At 50.2% G+C, this 18,545-nt stretch overlaps 2 protein-coding genes and 1 long non-coding RNA gene across 5 annotated transcripts in view; 2 read left to right on the top strand and 1 right to left on the bottom strand.

Moving 5' to 3' along the window:
- Window positions 1-15,739, top strand: part of LOC112647433 (uncharacterized) — a 27,341-nt gene extending 11,602 nt beyond the window's left edge. Inside the window, exon 3 of the long non-coding RNA XR_007410738.1 lies at window positions 15,603-15,739. This is a non-coding gene — a long non-coding RNA (uncharacterized LOC112647433). The remainder of the gene's footprint in view (window positions 1-15,602) is intronic.
- On the bottom strand, window positions 13,343-17,178 carry LOC112647430 (cytochrome b5 domain-containing protein 1). 2 transcript variants are annotated; one of them, XM_025428515.3, is made up of 4 exons: window positions 16,998-17,178; window positions 16,828-16,904; window positions 16,492-16,710; window positions 13,343-15,894 (listed from the first exon to the last, which is right to left on the bottom strand). In XM_025428515.3, the coding sequence occupies exons 1-4, from the start codon at window positions 17,176-17,178 to the stop codon at window positions 15,664-15,666; spliced, it is 708 nt and encodes a 235-aa protein (XP_025284300.1). In that variant the 3' UTR covers window positions 13,343-15,663. The 2 variants fall into 2 exon arrangements, with proteins under 2 accessions (XP_025284300.1, XP_035572306.1); XM_035716413.2 differs by lacking the exon at window positions 13,343-15,894 and having other exon boundaries at window positions 16,182-16,710.
- NAA38 (N-alpha-acetyltransferase 38, NatC auxiliary subunit) lies at window positions 16,899-18,545 on the top strand. Of its 2 annotated transcripts, none has more exons than XM_049110180.1 (3): window positions 16,899-17,043; window positions 18,096-18,279; window positions 18,387-18,545. In XM_049110180.1, the coding sequence occupies exons 1-3, from the start codon at window positions 16,960-16,962 to the stop codon at window positions 18,497-18,499; spliced, it is 381 nt and encodes a 126-aa protein (XP_048966137.1). In that variant the 5' UTR covers window positions 16,899-16,959; the 3' UTR covers window positions 18,500-18,545. The 2 variants fall into 2 exon arrangements, with proteins under 2 accessions (XP_048966137.1, XP_025284303.1); XM_025428518.3 differs by lacking the exon at window positions 16,899-17,043 and adding an exon at window positions 17,769-17,904.

The following is an 18,545-nucleotide window of genomic DNA, read 5'->3' as shown; positions in this document are numbered from 1 at the left end:
GCCATAATACATACCAAATTGATAATCATGCTTACTTTTGGGGAAGAATAGTCAAGGGGGTATTTAGCTCTATTTATAATTCTGAATTTTTACAATGAGAAAATATTAATCATATGTATAAACAAGGGCACTTGGGTGACTCAGTCGGTTGAGCAGCTGATTCTTGGTTTTGGCTCAGGTCTTAACCTCAGGATTGTGAGATCCAGCCCTGCATCAGGCTCCACGCTCAGTCTAGAGTCTGCCTTGCCTCTCTCTCTACTCCTACCCTTTCTCCCCCCACTTGCTCACTCTCTTTCTCAAATAAAAAAATCCTAAAAAAAAGACATTTAAGTAGCCTATGATCACGTTAACAAATGAAGCCAAAAGGGACAACAAGTAGTACAATTTCTCTAAAGAAATCATTCTTCACTAATCTCTAATTCTTTGAGGAGGAAAATACTTCAGCAAAGTATAATCTGTGGCTGTAATGTAAGTTTGTACACAACTTTTGAAAACAACAATGGGGTTCTAGTTTACTTTTGGGGGGGTTCTAGTTTAAATACAAATGAGAGTATGAAAGGAAGAAAGGAAAGGTACAGAAGAGCATATATATAATATGATACTGTTGATGAGAGGAAAAAAATGTGTAAATATCCATAAAATATTTCTAGGAGATTATACAAGAAAATGTAGTGGTTACCACTGAGAAGAAAAACATTTTTTCACTGTGCATCTTTTAAAGCAGCCTGGAAATTTTTTAGTGACCAAAGGATTACCTAGGCGGAGGGAGGAGAGACACTTGAGATTAGATGTAAAACACACCAAAAAATTAACTAGCAATATGTGGTAGTGATTATTGCTATGGGCTGTAAAATCGGAGAAATCAGAGAAGAGAGACCTTGGTGGGGAGAGGGAGAATCACTGAAGACCTCTCATGTATAGTCGTATCTGAAGTAGGTCCCTAAACATCACTAAGATGTATAGCAGAAAGGAGGAAGAAGTCTATTTTGATCAAGAAAGTACTTAGCAAGTAGTGTGTTGACCCATCTAGCTAGGGTGGTAAGGTTGTGATAGAAAGTTCTAGTAGATGTTGGTACCTCTTTAAAAGGTAAGAACTGTTAGTATATCAAGTGAAGAGTAGAGGCCAGAAGTTCAGAGGAACTTTGAAAAATGGAGAGTGGAGAAGAGAACCCAAAGGGAAAACAGAAGTTGCTAAAATGGTAGGTACACCAGATAGTGTTACTGTGGTGGGACAAGGAGACAGCTTCTGGAAGCAGGCAGGCATGATCAGTATTGCCGGATGCCTAGTGGAGGGCCAGAAGAGCGCCAACTGACTGTTCCTCAAAATGTGAAATACAGAGTTATTGTATGACCCAGCGATTTCAATCTTAGGTGTGTACCCAGGAGAATTGAAACGTGTCCACGCAAAAACTTTTACGTGCATCTTCATAGGGGCATTATTCATGATAACCCCACAGCAGAAACAACCCAGATGTCCATCAACCGATGAATGGAGAAGCAAAATATGTCCAGAATATTATCCCGCCAGAAAAGGGAATGAAGTAGCAATAAACACTGCAGCATGTAACATCACACTAAATGCAAGAAACTAGATACAAAAGGCCACATGTCATATGATTCCACTTGTATGATATGTCCAGAATGGATCAATTCATAGAGGTAGAAATCAGAGTAGTGGTTGCCCAGAGTCTGAGGGGAGTAGAGCATAGGGAATGAGTACTAATGGGTAGATTTCTTTTTGCAGTGATGAAAATGCTCTGGAATTAGATAGTGGAGGTAACTGTACAATCTTGTAAACCTTATATTAAAAGCTCCTGACCTGGACACCTTGAAATCATAAATTTTATGGGATATAAATTATATCTCAACTTTCTTTTTTAAGTGCAAACCGTGAAAAGTATTGTTCTTGGCAGCTGATCACCTTTTTTCTAAGACTTTAATTTTTTAAAAATATTTGATTTATTTTTAGCAAGTGTGAGCAATGGGGAGGGGCAGAGGGAGAGGGAGAAAGAGAATCTCAAGCAGACTCCCCCCTGTACACAGCCCGAGGCAAGGCTTGATCCCATGACTCTGGGATCATGACCTGAGCCAAAACCAAGAGTCAGACGCTCGACCAACTAAGCCACCTGGGTGCCCTAGATTTTCATTTTTTTTAAAGTAATCTCTACACCCAGCATGGGGCTTGAACCCACCGTTCAAGAGTCCCATTCTCTACTGACCAAGCCAGCCAGCAACCCCAGCAGTTGGTTACCCTTAAAGGTAGTTTTGGTGAGGAAGTCAGCAATGAAAGATTAGGAGAAACCATTAACATGTTATTTATGGAGCTTTTTAATTTAAAATTCTTACCTACTAATGAGAACTATTCCATAGGCTCAAAAGAATCCACATAACATATATAAGCCACAAAGAATATTACAATGAACATGCGAATCCATTACCTGGTTTAATAAATGTAAGACCCTGTCTCATCTTCCCACATTCCACATCCCCCCCCCACCTCCACCCACCCAGTATCCTGAATTTTATGTTATTGTTTCCTTGCTTTTTCTTTGGGATTAGGTCCCTTCCCACCTGTAACTTCTCAATTTTGAGAAATTGCAAACCTACAGAAAAGTGGAAAGAGCACTGTAGTCACTATATACTCGTTTTTTTTAAGTTGTTATTTACATTCTAATATTATGTTTCAAGTGTACAATGTAGTGATTGAACACTTCGTACATCACCCAGTGCTCATCACAAGTGCGCTCCTTACTCCCCATCACATACATCACCCATCCCTCCCCTTTGGTGACTGTCAGCGTGTTCTCTACAGTGAAGAGTCTGTTTCTTGGTTTGCCTCTGTCTCTTTTTCCCCCTTGCTCATTTGTTTCTTTGTTTAACCGTTTTTAAAATTTGAATTCAATTACTTAACATACAGTGTATCATTGGTTCCAGAGGTAGAAGTCAGTGATTATCAGTTGTATAGAACCCCCAGTGGTCGTTACATCACGTGCTCTCCTTCATGCCCCTCACCCAGTGACTTCATCCCCAGGTCCCCCTCCCCTCCAGCGACTCTCAGTTTGTTTCCTATGATTGAGTCTTTTATAGTTTGACTCCCTCTCTGATTTTGTCCTGTTTTATTTTTACCTTCCTTCCCCAATGCTCCTGTGTTCTGTTTCTTTAATTCCACCTACAAGTGAGATCATGAGGTATGTGTCTGTCTCTGGCTGACTTATTTCACTTAGCATTCTAGCTCCATCCATGTCATTGCCAATGGCAAGATTTCATTCTTTGTCATGACTGAGTAATATTCCAAGTACACACACACACACACACACACACACAGACATACACACACACACATACACCGTGTCTTCTTTATCTATTCATCAATGGATGGACACCCCCTCTGCTTCCATGATCTGGCTATTTCCCATAATGCTGCTATAAGCATCAGGCTACATGTATCTCTTTGAATTTGTATTTTTTTATCCTTTAGGTAAATACCCAGTAGTGCAATTGCTGGGTCGTAGGGTAGCTCTACTTTTAACTTCTTGAGAACCCTCCACACTGTTCTCCAAGAGTGGCTGTGCCAGTTTGCATTCCCACCAACAGTCCCCTTTCTCCAGACTCCCACCAACACCTGCTGTTCCCTGACCTGTTGATACCTATACACTGTCCTAAATTCACTGACTGTTCACCTTTTTCCACATTGACAAAATGACTTGAGCAAATGCACATGATCTGATTTCGTTTTGTTTTTTGTTTGCTTGGTCAGGTTTTTTTCAGGTGTACATCTTGAGTTTCTACCAATGTATACTCTTGTGTAAACACCATCCAGGTAAAGACATAAAATATATTTACGGCACCCCAGAAGTTTCCAATGTCTTCCGAGTAGAGGCCTCTTCTAGAAACAAGCACTGTTCTTACTGCCAGCATGGCTCCTTTTTTTTTTTTTTTAACAGCTTATGATCTACTGTGAATTGCATAAGGCAATATAAAGTCATTTATGTAGTATAATCGCAACCATGTAGGAAAATACTAGGGAGGAAGTGGTTAAGATGTTAATACTGGTTTCTGCTGAGTGATAGGAATAAGACTGATTATGCTTGCCTACCTGGAATTTTCTGTATGCTCTACAGTGAAAATTGAAACTAAGCTTTAAAAAAATTAAAAGAAAAAAGGAGGGCACCTGTGTGGCTCAGTGGTTGAACCTCTGCCTTTGGCTCAGGCCGTGATTCTGGGGTCCTGATATCGAGTCCCACATCGGGCTCCCCACAAGGAGCCTGCTTCTCCCTCTGCCTATGTCTCTGCCTCTCTGTGTGTCTCATGAATAAATAAATAAAATCTTTAAAAAAGCAAGTAAATAAAATTTAAAAATTAAAAGACATACAGAAATAGAGAAGAGGAGGTAGTATCGAGCATTTGGTCACCAAGTTGGGTAGTCTCCAAAAACTAGTTTACAGTAAAGTGGCCAGTAAGTCTGGAGACCACACATGTAAAGGAATCTGTTTCTTCATCTCCAGGGTTGATTCCAGGTCTCCCATCCCAGGTGACAAGCCCCACCCGAAGGTCCTGCAGCCTGGCTGGGCACCCCGGCACTCATCTTCCTGGCCGCCCGTGCTCCCCCCTGGTCCTGCTCCTCATTCACTGAAGGGTGGCACCTGGTTTGCCAGGTTTCCGCCCTCGGCTCCCTAACCAGAGACCTTTCTCTCCATTCCATGCTGGTCCCACCTCTACACTTACCTCTTCTGAAATTCTAGATTTCGAGCCCCCTGTTCTGCCTGCAAATTTGTCTCTCCGGCTGTTATTTCTCTGCTGTTCTTGGGTCTGTAAGACAATCAAGTGCCTTAACCGGCCATGATCCCTGTCCAGCTTAGAGCCCGCGGTCATTTCAGCCACTGTCTGGCCGGTGTCCTGTTCCAGTTGTCCCCCACACATTGCTAACTGTGGCCACTTCTGCTGCCTCTTACCACCCAGCTGCCCAAGGAACCCCCGAGGCCCTGCCCAGAAATCCTTTCCCCTAGCCCACCTCCTTTCAGTTCTCTAAGGTTACTTTTCCAAACTGTCCTTGCCTTCCTCAGGCCGCCTCCACCCTATTACCCCAGTAGGAAGCCTTCTCCCCTTCCAGGGGCCGGATCACCAGGTGAAGGCTCCCTGGCACTGAGGCACAAAAGCCTGCATATTTTGTCCTCCCTCCTTAAAAATTTTTTTTAATTTTTTTATTTATTTATGATAGTCACAGAGAGAGAGAGAGAGAGGCAGAGACACAAGCAGAGGGAGAAGCAGGCTCCATGCACCGGGAGCCTGACGTGGGATTCGATCCTGGGTCTCCAGGATCGCGCCCTGGGCCAAAGGCAGGCACCAAACCGCTGCGCCACCCAGGGATCCCTGTCCTCCCTCCTGATGGTCCTGTCGGAAGCTGGTCTAGCGGCCCCGGCCCTGGTCCCCAGCCCGGCCGCCTTCTTGGGATCCAGCAGTGCTCCCTCACCTCCCATTTCATCTGCTCCTTCTCAGCCACATCCCCCTATCTTTAAAAGAAGTCCTCTGGACCCCCACCTCCCTCCAGCTGCCGCCCTACCTCCCTGTGCCCATTCACAGCCTCGCTGCCTGCACTCACCATCTACCTGCCTACACATGCCAGCTCCTCCGAAGCTGCTGCCATCAGACTACCAACAGCTACCCGGTTGCCAGTACAGAGGCTATTTCTGAGTCCTTAACTTGCCACCCCATCCTTGAAATAGTCTTTGCTTGGCTTCTGTGATCTCACATCTGCTTACGCTTCTATTGCTGGCTTCTAACTAAATTCATTCCCTGGCTCTTTGTTGAGGAGGAAGCTCTAAGCCACCCCCATCCCCGCCCAGTCCTTGGTCTTTCTCCTAGGCCTGCACCAATGGACCACTGTCATGGAAATCAAATGGCTGAAGCCAACCCTTTCTTCCATTCTGCCTTTTAACGGTGTCTTAATACCATTGGCAGGCCAGCTAGAAATGCCATCTAATGTCAAGCCCACCATTTGAGTAGAATTGCCCTGACACCTTTCCTGGCTGATTAACTGTCTTTCAGATTATAGATTTGTCTTCCAGATGATAGATTTGTCATACTAAATGCCAACCCCAAGCTTGTTGCATCTTGTGTCTTGGCCTGCCTTGGGCCTTTTCACCATTTAGCTCTCTGGACAAAAGTCATTTTGTTTTTATTTTTTTTTAAGATGCATTTATTTATTTGAGAGAGAGAGAGAGAGAGCATACAGGGGGAGGGGCAGAGGGGGAGAGAGGATCCTTAAGCTGACTCCTGCTGAGCGTGGATCCTGATGCAGAACTCGATCCCACAACCCCTGAGATCATGACCTGAGCTGAAATCAAGAGTTGGACACTTAACCCACTGAGCTACCTGGGCACACCAGAAGTCATTTTAATTTTAGACTAAATTAGATATAATCAGTAAATTAAAATCAACTTTTTTTTAAAAAAGATCCCATCTTCCAAAACCGTGTAACTCCTAGCATGTAGTCCAGAGCCAAGTAATGAAGTTTACCCAGTCCTTGCGTTGGAGTTTGAGCTTCGGGGTCAGGGAGCACCTGCAATCCAAGCTCTTCCACCTACAAAGTGACATTGGATGAGCGGCTTCTCCCTCTGGTCTCAGCCTTCCCACCCGTGAAACAGGCCTATGTCTCAGGGAGAGGATTAGGGAGCTAACCTCCATGCTGGCCACTCCGACCCTAACCAATCACATTCACCATTGGCCATTTCTCACTGCAGAGAGATTCACTTAAGGGGATTGAAGGTGAGAGGATTCAGCGACCTGAGGTTCGGACAGCATGTAACTCTGAAGGAGGTGGGGACTGCTTGCAGCTTCTCTTGCTCCCAATAGTTGGCCCTGTTTCCAGACTCTCGCCAGCTTCCTCTCTATAAGCCCAACCCTGGAAAATAGGAAACAAACCAGGTTTTTGGACCCCATTCTAATGGAGGCACAAACACAATTGTTAGTCACAGGTATGCCCACTGATTGTTTTTGTTTTAAGATTTTATTTATTTGTGGGAGACCCAGAGAGAGGCAGAGACACAGAGGGAGAAGCAGGCTCCCCGCGGGGAGCCTGATGCGAGACTCGATCCAGGACCCTGGGATCAGGACCTGAGCTGAAGGCAGACCCTCAACCACTGAGCCCCCCCTAGGCGCCCCGATCTACTGGTTTTCTAATCATGACAAGTGTTACCTGGATGTTGAATAACACTGAATCTCAGGCAATCCCACAAGAAGCATGAATTACTAAATTGTGGCTGGCCCGAGGAAGGGAAAAGAAAACTGAAATTTTAGGGTGCCCGTTCAAAGCGCCCTTCGTACTGCTGGCGGTTCTTCCATACTCCATCTCATTTAATTTCTCAACAACACCGTAGGGAGCTTCTACGTAGAGAGATCGTGTCCTGCTTGATGCCTTTTGCGGAAACTACCTCCTATTGTTCATAGGTGTTCATAGGTCTATAGATGTTTACATCTATAGAAAGGGAATCTGAGGAAAGCGAAGTATTCTGTGAGTGGTTCCAAAGCCTCCTGCAGGTGTGGTTTCCTCGTCTGGGTCTTGATGGAACTCTGCACACCTGCTGCACACCGTGTAGCACCCCCTCCTCTCAGACTCTCTCTTTGGCGTCCATGGCGCACCATGGTCTCACCACCCTGGCTTCTCTCCCTCCTCCAGGGGCTCTTCCCCAAGCCTAGCACCTGGCGACAGCTGCTCAGCTGTGCTCTCACACCCCTACCTCCAGCCCTGAGCCCTCTTCTCTCTTCAGGATCCTGTCCCATGGAGCCATAAGAGCGGGACATTGGTGTTCAGTGTTAGTGTGGCCCAGGTCACTTCCCAGCCAATTCACAGCACATCACCTGCTTCCCAGATCAGGTCCCCTGCTCTGCCAGTGAACTCTTCACCCTCTTGCCCTGTGGGGTGTCCCTTTGTCTCCTCCTGCTGCCCCAGCTCCTGCTCCCAGGAATCATGTAGCTGTGCGATTCTGTCCTTACGTCTGCCCTCCTCTGCCCTCCACTGCCCCTGACTTAGTCCCAGCCTGGCCACTCCAGTCCTCTCCAGGATGGCTCCACTTCCTCCCTCCCTCTCTCATCTCTGAGGCAAGTCACCTTCTTAAAATGCAAATCCGATTGGACCATCGCACCCTTCTCCCTATAAAACCATTAACCCTGAATTGTATGCTTTGAAAGGGTGAATGTTACAGTGTATGAATTATATCTCAACAGACAAAAGCCAGGTTGAGAAAGTCTCACTCCACCTGGTCTGACCTCCACACCCCTCCTCACCTCCCCTCCCCAGCCCCTAGCCTCTGTTTCTTAGCTTTGCCTTCTCTCCAAGCTCTGAGCTCTCTGCTCTTACCCCTAAACTCTGCACTGTTTGTGCTGTTTATTCTTTGCAGGAGGCCATTGGCCCACCAGGCTCCGGTTACCCTCCCCCGGCCCCACCTCTGATCCCTGTCCTGGCCCTCTGGGTCTCAGCTGAAGGTGATGCTTCTCCCTGAGGCCTTCCCTGATCACCCAGCTGGGAGTCACGTGTTCCTCAGGCACCTTGTACTTAGTCTTGGGTATTTGTGACTGATCAGAGACACAGAGACATGCTGTCTGCCCTCCTAGAGCTTCGAATCTAAGAAGCAAGGAAGGCAGACATTAAACTGTGAATTATAGTCAATAAATTCATTGCAGGGGAGCCTGAGAGGGGGTGAAGGAATATTTGACCTCAGCAAAGGGATCCGGGAAGGCTTCCCTGAGGAGGTGACACTGGAGCACAGCTTTCAAGGGGAAGAGCTGGCCAAGCAATGAGTGGGGGGTGGAATGTTCCATGCAGAGGAAGCCATGAGACAGAAGGGATCCTGGGGGTTGAGGGTGTCTCAGGAATCACATCTCACAGCAGCATGTGTTTGCTACAACGTAACTTTGACCCTTTTCCCTCTGAGCAGCCCAACATGGTTCCCTCCCTTTGGGTAGGAAGCTCCCTGGTAATTACAGAGGACTCCAGCCACCAGGCTGGGAGGGATCCCACACTGCCCTGCAGAGGGGTGCAGGTCAAGGGGTCCCCACCGTCCCCAGCACCTCGCTGCTGTGCAGGTGAGCCGCCTTGCAAGCAGATCCTGCGGCTCTGGGGGTGGAAACACACAGTGCCCCCTGCGCCCTGCCCGCATCACATCCACCCGCAGAATGAAGGGTAGTGGTTGTTTGAAGTCTCCTCCGGAGTCCTGGGCTGGCTGAGATAAATAAGCAGGCCACTGGGGCGGCACCCGTGTGTGGCACGCAGGGAGGTGGCGCCACTCCGTGGTTAAGTGGGTGGCCCGCAACCGGCTTGGTTCGAAGCCCATCTTGGCTACTAACTAGGTAGTCCTGTGACCTTTGGCGAGTTACTTCATCTCTCTCTGCTTCCACGTCCTTGCTTTGCAGTGTCAATAAAAACAGCTCTTAAGCCTGTTGTGATGGCAGGTGAATGATTGATTGGGGCCGGTGAATGCAGCTCTCCAGGTCACAGGGGCCTGGCCTGTGTCATTGGCCCAGGCAGGCCTCGGATCATTTGACCATCACTCTTTCAGGCGGCTCTGCTGCTTTGTTTTTATAGTACTTGTAGCAGATGTGAGCATGTGGTGTATGTGTGAGCACATGCATATACAGTGTATCGCTCTTAGTACTATGTGCAGTAACCCTGCCTGTGCATTTACTGTTTATCCCACCAGAATGCTATGTCCCTGGGAGTCGGGAACCCACACATGACCCTCACTTACGCATCCCCAGTATCTGCAACAGGACACAGCACCTAGTAACTTTTTGTGGCTCACAGGTGGACAAACAGCATTGCTCATGATTCACGGAAGACATCGCTGGTCCCCACCAGTATCCATCCTGACCCTGCTTTAGTTGTGGGCGTCAGTAGAAAATACACCGTCGGGGATCCCTGGGTGCCTCAGCGGTTTAGCACCTGCCTTTGGCCTAGGGCGCGATCCTGGAGTTCCGGGATCGAGTCCCATGTCGGGCTCCTGGCATGGAGCCTGCTTCTCCCTCCTCCTGTGTCTCTGCTTCTCTCTCTCTGTCTAAAATAAATAAATAAATAAATAAATAAATAAATAAATAAATAAATAAATAAATAAATAAATAAATCTAGAAGGAAGGAAGGAAGGAAGGAAGGAAGGAAGGAAGGAAGAAAGAAAGAAAGAAAGAAAGAAAGAAAGAAAGAAAGAAAGAAAGAAAGAAAGAAGAAAGAAAGAAAAGAAAGAAAGAAAGAAAGAAAGAAAGAAAGAAAGAAAGAAAGAAAGAAAGAAAGAAAGAAAGAGAAAACCATCCCAGATCCCTCGCAGCCAAGGGTCCTGGTGTCACGTGCGTTGCACCAGTGAGACACGCTCCAAGGTCTGCCAAGGACAGGTGCTTCCATTGAGGCCCTAGCCTCCCTGTCTCCCCTTTGCCTCCTTCCTGCCCACCCCACAGGCTAGCAGCAGAGCAGCCAGAAAGGTAACAAACAGGAGGACAGAAGTGAGAGCAGCCAGATACCGTGACCTACCCAGTGGAATGACTGCACCACAAATTCTCTTATTATTTGGGATAATTCAGTCTTTATTAGAAGAGTCAGGCCCCAGCACTCAGCCTTCCAATCTTTGCAGCCAGGGTCATTCTCAACGACCAGCTGGGGTGGAGTAAGGTCCACACAGCAGGGCCTTCTGATGAGGGTGGGGGAACATTTCACCTCCTTTCCTGCTCTGGAGGACAGCTGGCAGTGTTCCCCAGCACGGATGTGATCAAGGGTATCTCTTTGGCTCTCTTCTCATAGTGCGATTGGGCAAGCAGCTAGGGGCTTCACATCATCCACATCCACTTGGTTCCCGAGTGCAGACATTTCAAACAGTAGGGATTATGTGTCCCGTTATTTCCTGCGTAATAAATACAAGTATGTAGTTTTTGCCACACTTTGTCAGGCGTCCTATGGCCATTGTGGATACAGAGATGAGCGAGTGGAATGCTGGAAGCCGAAAGCCCAAGTTCCCGCTAAACTTAGGCTCCCAAGAGGCAGGGAAGAGAGAGACCCAATTCTGGTGGTCTCTCCACTGTCTGGTTCTTCATCCCACTCTTCTTTACCCCAACCCCATTTCAGTGACCTCACTTGACATACTCATTCACCAGCTTTTTGGTTGTTTTTTGTTTTGTTTTGTTTTTTTATTTTAAGTGTTTGCCACATGCCTGGACTATCCAGGACTCAGGTGGCCTACCTGTTTGTATTTTGAACACCTCATCTTTGGTTTTCAAGATCATTCGGGTTTCAAACTTTGCTTTCTTTACAAGTAAACCTCCGTGTGCTCTTGCTGATCCCTCACAAAGTGGCTGTTGTCCCAATATCGTAAAGTCCCAAAGATCAACAATATCTGTGCGGTTTACCTGAACTCAGCTGCATGGGCTGGGCGCATTACCCTGCCATCAGTGGCTGGGTGTTAGAGTCAAGCCTAAATGAGAGATCCCCTCATTCGGCTCCAGGGTACATCCAGATTGGAATTTGGGACAGTAGTAAAATGCTTCAGACAAGACATAAACTTAGCCCCAAGGGTCGCAGCTTTAGGAAGTGCTGCTGTGGGAACACAGGTGTAACAGTTGAGATAGAGCATTGAGACAGAACTACATTACATTATCACCTTGGCGATTTTACTTTTGGGGGTCTTTAAATTACCCGTGTGTGTACTATTTCAGGGCAGAGGATTGGGCCATTTTGATACTGATGGGAAATATAGCTCCTTTCTCCAAAATAATACATATCTGAGGGGATCCCTGGGTGGCTCAGTGGTTTAGCGCCTGCCTTTGGCCCAGGGCGTGATCCTGGAGTCCTGGGATCGAGTCCCGCGTCGGGCTACTGGCATGGAGCCTGCTTCTCCCTCCTCCTGTGTCTCTGCCTCTCTCTCTATGTCATAAATAAACAAATCTTAAAAAAAAAATACATATCTGAGCTTGCACACAGGTGCCAACACACACACAGAATATTTAGACACCACCTCTGCAGTTCTGCAGATCCAGCTTAAGAATCCACTTGTGGGGGTCCCTGGGTGGCGCAGCGGTTTGGCGCCTGCCTTTGGCCCAGGGTGCGATCCTGGAGACCCAGGATCGAATCCCACATCGGGCTCCCGGTGCATGGGGCCTGCTTCTCCCTCTGCCTCTCTCTCTCTCTCTCTCTCTGTGGCTATCATAAATTAAAAAAAAAAAAAAAGAAGAAGAAGAATCCACTTGTGATTTGCCATTAAGGTGGAAGAGTCTCTATACCATAATCTGGTCCTTTATCACATACTGTTTTCATTTCCCTGTTCATGTGTGTGTGTTTTAGCCCACTGAGTGGGCGGCTCCCTGCAAAGACGTACATGTCTTTATTATCTTCAGTGATATGTGCTTGTAGGGACCCCGGTCGTGGGAAGTATTTGACAGTTGAGTCCTTTGAAGTCACAATATCCCAGCTATCACCCCACGCCCCTCCAAAACGAAAGAGGTCACCACCAGAGGACTTGGAGCCTACACTCATGTGTTATTTACTCTCTAGATTTTTGGCCCAGGCATTTTCTACTTACTCATGCAAGTACCCAGCCTTGGATTGGGAGAGAACGACGGAGTGCCTCGTGAAAAGCCTTACACTGCACACACGAGCCCCTAACTATTCCTAAAGGAATGTAGTCTATTATCTTTGAAGCACGTGGTCTGTAGGCCTCCCACAGCCCCCACGCTTGCCTGTAATCAGAGCTCCTACTTGTGCTACCCCATGGATTTTCTCTCAAACTGCACTCCTTTCCTGGCACGAGCTTGTGGACAAAATGTAGAACAGAATTTAACCCAATACTGATAAAATAGCAGCCATGTGGTTTTTCCTTTTTAAAAAGATTGTACTTATTCATGAGAGACACACAGAGAGAGGCAGAGACACAGGCAGAGTGAGAAGCAGGCTCCCTGCCAGGAGCCCGATACAGGACTCAGTCCCAGGACCCGAGGTCACGCTCTCAGCTGAAGGCAGACGCTCAACCACGGAGCCTGCCAGGCATTCCTTCCTTATATTTTCTGATCCTTCCCTCCACCTGTACCTCTGGAGGAACCACCTTTGATTGTAACCTCTTTAGAATTTGGGCAGGTTCTCCCTCCTCCCCCGCCATGCCAACTCTGTAGGCGATTACAGCCACCTGGTGGCAGTATGGGGGAATGGCAGATGGATGCCCCCCTCCAAATTTGGGGAGAGGAAGCCTCTAGTGTTAGGTCTTGGTTCTGAGGGGAGCCAGCCGAGAGCCAGACCTCCTACTGCTTGGCCTCACCTTGCCTCCAGGACACAAGGCCCCATCCACTCATTATTAGGGACACATGGATTCACTCAACATTTGAGGTCATTCTATCAAAGTTTATTGAGCAGCTACCATGCACCCAACACTGGGAAGATGACCATGAACAAGGTGGACCCGGCCTTTGCCCTCATGAGCTTCCAGCCTAGCAGCTGAGCAGCCAACCACATCTAGGATCTTAAAATTTTCATTGTAAGAAGTGCTCTGAAATAAGGGCGATGCTAAGAGACCATCTCATGGAAAGTCTTGCTTTCTACACCAAGATAGCAGAAAAGCTTGCCAGAGGAAGAAACCTGCAGGGTCAGCTAGGGGGTCGATGGGAGGAAGAGTGTGGGGGCAGAGGGAACAGTGTGTGGGGGTCCTGAGGCAGGAGGACATTCCATGGGCGGCAGGGACATGGAACAGAATAGAGTAATGCGAGGCGGGCCCAGGCTGGTTCATGCAGCGTCTTCGGACTGACAGGGCTTTATTGCCAAAGCACCTGGAAGCCACTGAGGAATCTGAAGGAGCAGAGGCAGATGCCCGGGTTTGGTTCTCAGAGCTCACCTGTCCTGCTGCATGTGGGGGCAGGAGTTGGGGGCTGGTTAGGACATCAGTACAGCAGTCTGGACAAGAGGGGACAGTGGCTGGGAGGAAGAGGGAGCAATGCCCCTGGGGCATTTAGGGGCTAGGATCTACTTGGAGGGTGACCAGGGTGCAAGGAGCAGGAGGCACTGAAGCGGAAGACTCTGGGGGAGGGGGGAGGGGAGCAGGTTTGGGCTGACCCTGGAGGCTGGCGCCAGAGCAGCAGCATTGCTTGGGTTCTAGAGTCGGGTCAGTGCAACTGAGCCAACAAGAGGCACATGAATCCACCGCAGGGTTGACTACACATCAGAAAGCTTCATCACTCACGGCCTCTTGGAGGACGGGACAAGGGGCAGCCCTGGGTCTCAGTGTGTTTGGAAAGTGCTGAGGCAGGTACCTGCCTCCACCTCCGGGCAGCCCCTCAGCCAGCCCCTCTGAAAATGCCCAGGCCTATGAGCCTGGTCCTGAGCCTCTGTGGCCCCTGTCGGGACATTCACCTGTCATTCTCATCCCCCTTCCCAAGGTTCAAGGGGACAAATCTGGCCACTGCCTCCCACGCGGTTGTCTTTTGATCACCAGTGTTCTGACCCAGTGAGCTTCTCTCTTTACATCACCCCTGTCGAGCTCCCTGTGGAGTTGCTGTCTTGCAAGTGGACCCTGTTTTCCTCACCTTCCCTAAGGGGCACAGGCCCATCATGAATATGTGCTACCATCTGCCTCCATTTTGATCCCCTATCCAAAGGCCCTTTCCCTATTCTCGTCTTCCATGGAGTCCGTATCCATCCACCTCTTTGCCTCAGAAAAGCCAGAAGATTTAGCTGTGGGCTACTGGGGGGCAGCCTGGCTAGCCATTGCTTAGCTGGTGGCCCTCCCAGCCTCCTCCCTGCCCCTTCCCTGCCATCACAGAGCTCTGCTAACTCCCTTCCCGAGACACTAAGGGCCGAAGAAACTGCGAACACAACAGGCTGGCAGGGTCTTGTTGTGCAATGAGATGAGGACAGCGAGGTCCTCTCTGCACTGAAAGAACGTGAACTTTGGATTTGGATTCGAGTTTGCATCCTGGCCGCTAACTTGTGTGCTTCTGTGCTACTAAATATTGTTGAGTTTAGGTAGCTCCCCTCTTACTTGCTAGAGGCAAAGCTGCCAGGGTCACCCATTGCTTACTAACCCCCAATAGGGGAAAAAAAAAAATCTAAGCTTCAAAAGACTCATGTATAAAATCGTGGGGATGGTGCCCATCTTAGAGTAGTCGTATTAAAAAGGGTGTATGAGGCACGTGGCCTTAATTACCTACTAACCGTTCACTTTCTTTCTTCCCTTTGGGGTTTCAACTATCAAGCACTCTTCAGGAGGCGAGTCAGCCAGTTTTGTAAGGCTAGCAATAGACATTTCCTGTTCCTGTCTGTGTAAATCCCATCTTCCTGCCGCACTGCCACAAAACTCCTTCCATCCCTCATCCCTGGGTAGGACTTCTTCTCTGACTGTCTAAAAGTTCTTCTTAAGCTCTGGCTGGCTGTCTCCCTCCTCCAAGATACTTCTCGTTTCACTCCTGAGAATTAAGTAACGTGCTTCCAACATTCTCCCTAACTCTCTCTGAGCAAATCACAGTGGGCCTAGGAAACAAGATGTGCACGCTTCAGAAGGACGCAAGAGCCACTGGCCAGTTCCCAGCATGGAATGGAGGTCTCAGCCAGCACTGCCCGCCACCCCCCACTCCCGGCTCTCTTCCTGCAGGGGCACAGAAATAGCAAACTCAAAACATGTTTTGAGTCTACATAAGCAGTCATCTCGTCCCCTATAGCTCCGTGAGGTCATCATTGAAGTAGAGCAGTATGGCAGGTATGTAGAGTGTTCCGTCCATATTGAGGTAATCAAATTCTTCATCCTCATCCCGGATCCCATTCTCTTCCAGGGTATAATCCATGTTCAGTTTCTTCCCTTCGTATTTCCATGTATAGCTGGCAGCATGTGCGTTATAAGGGAGATACCGGTGGAGGATTTCCCACATTGATTCCAGGGCCCCCACCTGCAGAACATGAAAGCACCCCATCCCCCAGGATTTCGGATGGGACACGTGCATGCATCATGTGCATGTCCCACGCTGAAGCCAGGAGCCCAAAAGATGACAGTGCTGAGAACAGAGAGCCTCTCTTTGGTGGATAGCATTTCTAGGCACTTCTCTGGTCCCCAAATGAAGCTGGGGCTCCAGCACGCAGTGAATGACCCCAAAGTGTCACCTGTCTCTAGGGCAGCCACTTTTAACAAACAGATGGCCCTAAAGGGTCAGAGTCAGTGCCCCCTCCCCTCATCCCTTTAACAGAGTTTATTAATAAGAGAGTCCGGCTGCAACTGCTCTCCAAAAGACAGCCTGGAAGTGCTTCCAAGCCACCACCGTGGCTAAGGTGTATGAAGGAGTCTCGGTACCCTGTGATCCGGCCACTACTAGGGTCCCAACCCTGGAGACCGCTCTCCAGGTGGTCCGCCCTCCCCGGTCGCCTCTAAAGATGGGAGGGAAGGGATCCTGCTCCCATTTTCTACGGAGACCCAACGGCCCGAAGATCTCCTGGCAGACTTGCTGGGATCCCCAGTTCCCTCCAACCTGCCCGCAGGCGCCCGTTCTCACCTCCAGCGTGTGCTCCTGCGACGTGAGCGTGTTAATGATGCGGATGCTCCGGGTCTTGGCCGACAGCCGCCCCACCTCGTAGCGCGTCCCCTGCCACCAGGGCTTCCCGAAATCGTTGGCCCAGTCGGAACGGGGCAGCTGAGGCGGGACGTGCAGAAAGCGGCCCCGGGGGGTGCGGTATCTCAGCGTTCCGGTCAGCGGATCTACGTGCTTGCGGATCTTTAAAGAGGGTTGGGGAGGGGGTTGCAAGGGGGAGGGGCAGTCAGCACCTCCGACTCCCGCCACCCCCGCTTCTCCCCCCACCCCACCCTCAACCCGCGGTCCGGCAGGGCTCACGTCTCTGGTCTTCGGGTCAAACCAGTGACTGATGTCCTGGCCCGCAACTTCTATGATGGGTTTTAGCAGCAGGTCCCCTGGGGAAGGAGCAGCCGCCGTCAGGGCTGGCTGCCCAAGCCCGCCCCCGCTCCCATGCACGCCCTGCCCCTGGTCCAGGGAGCGGCCCTCACCCTTGTGCTCCTGAGCCAACGGCGTCAGGTCGTACACGGATCCCAGGTAAGACACCCACAGGTCTTCCGGCAGGTTGTGTTCGGCCACCTCGGCCGGCGTAAAATAGCGACGCTGGAAAAACTCAAAGTCCGGCCCGTCCACGAGGCCCCGGCGCTGCATGGCTCCTGCACTGTCGGCCATCAGCTTCTCTGGTTGCTTCGTCGCCCCTCAGCACGCCCTCACTCACTCACTCATTCACTCCCTGCGCGGCATCTTTCCTCCTAGCGAGCGCGTTGCTCCGCTGACATGGAAACCATTGTCCCTTCCCGGCCACCGTCCACGGAGATCAAACACTCGGGACGAGGGGCCGTCCGTGCTCACGGGAAACGTAGTCTGAATCTAGCTTTCAAGAAACTGAGTTGCGTCCTGCAGAGGTTTGGGGGCGGGGGGAAGCGAAAGCTCCGTGTTCAGAGTGGTCTGGGCTGGAGGGGATATTTAGGACAGACTGTGTCGCGAGGCAGAAAAGCAAGGGACGATGGGGTGCAAAGCGATGACGAGAAAAGATCGTCTCGCTACATGCCAGGATTTCTGAAGGATTTGTATGAACCTAAAGAGGGAAAACTTCTCGCGATATCTTAAGGCATCCGGCGCCGTAGGCCGCAGTGAGCCACAGTGCCGGAACAGTGGGAGAAACTCGCGAGATCTCTGCAGTTGCCCAGGAGACAGGAGGAGGAGGGGAGGTGATCTCGCGAAAGAAAAGAGGTCGGGAGCACTCGCGAGATCTCGGACCACCGGACCCAAAAGGTTCTTAGGAAGTTGAAGGGCCCGGAGCCGGCCCCGGGGCAAATGGCCGGAGCTGGACCAGCCATGCTGCTACGAGAAGAGAATGGCTGTTGCAGCCGGCGTCAAAGCAGCTCCAGCGCCGGGGTTAGCGCGGGCTCGGGTTCTGGGATCGAGGGCCAGCCGGGGAGCAAGATGGGGGGGACGGAGGGGGAACTGCAGCTCCCGGCAGCCCCCGGGCTCCGTGTGAGCGCCCCGCGGGCTGTCGGGAGCTGTGGTTCCGCGGGAGGGCGGCCGCCGGGGCTGCGCCGTCTCAGCGCGTGTCCCGCCCCGCGCAGGACTCAGACGGGGAGCGCGAGGACTCGCCGGCCGCGCGGGCCCGGCAGCAGCTAGAGGCGCTGCTCAACAAGACTATGCGCATTCGCATGACAGACGGTCGGACCCTGGTCGGCTGCTTCCTCTGCACCGACCGCGACTGCAATGTCATCCTGGGCTCGGCGCAGGAGTTCCTCAAGCCGTCGGGTCAGTGCCCGAGGACATCCTCCCGGGACTGCGGCGGAGTCCCCCGGTGTTCTGGGGCGGGACCGGCTCTGGCCTACCTCCCTGATGCTCTGACCTCTTCTTTGCAGATTCCTTCTCCGCGGGGGAGCCCCGCGTCCTGGGCCTGGCCATGGTACCCGGCCACCACATCGTCTCTATTGAAGTGCAGAGGGAGAGCCTGGCGGGGCCTCCCTATCTCTGAACACGATCGCGCGTGCTTTGCACACCATTAAACCTGTAACGAAGTG

The sequence above is a fragment of the Canis lupus genome, chromosome 5 (assembly GCF_003254725.2).
Source record: "Canis lupus dingo isolate Sandy chromosome 5, ASM325472v2, whole genome shotgun sequence".
In the NCBI taxonomy this organism is placed as follows: Eukaryota; Metazoa; Chordata; class Mammalia; order Carnivora; family Canidae; genus Canis; species Canis lupus.
Note: the sequence above shows the minus strand (reverse complement) of the source record. Positions and strands in the feature narration are given on the sequence as shown.

Coding starts and splice junctions, on each gene's coding strand:
- LOC112647430 (XM_035716413.2), bottom strand. CDS start 17,178: ATGGCCGACAGTGCAGGAGCCATGCAGCGCCGGGGCCTCGTGGACGGG. Junction 16,905..16,997: donor GTTGGCTCAGGAGCACAAGG/GTGAGGGCCGCT, acceptor CTCCTTCCCCAG/GGGACCTGCTGCTAAAACCC. Junction 16,711..16,827: donor TTGACCCGAAGACCAGAGAC/GTGAGCCCTGCC, acceptor CCCTCTTTAAAG/ATCCGCAAGCACGTAGATCC.
- NAA38 (XM_049110180.1), top strand. CDS start 16,960: ATGCACGCCCTGCCCCTGGTCCAGGGAGCGGCCCTCACCCTTGTGCTC. Junction 17,044..18,095: donor AGGTCGTACACGGATCCCAG/GTAAGACACCCA, acceptor CGCCCCGCGCAG/GACTCAGACGGGGAGCGCGA. Junction 18,280..18,386: donor GGAGTTCCTCAAGCCGTCGG/GTCAGTGCCCGA, acceptor TCTTCTTTGCAG/ATTCCTTCTCCGCGGGGGAG.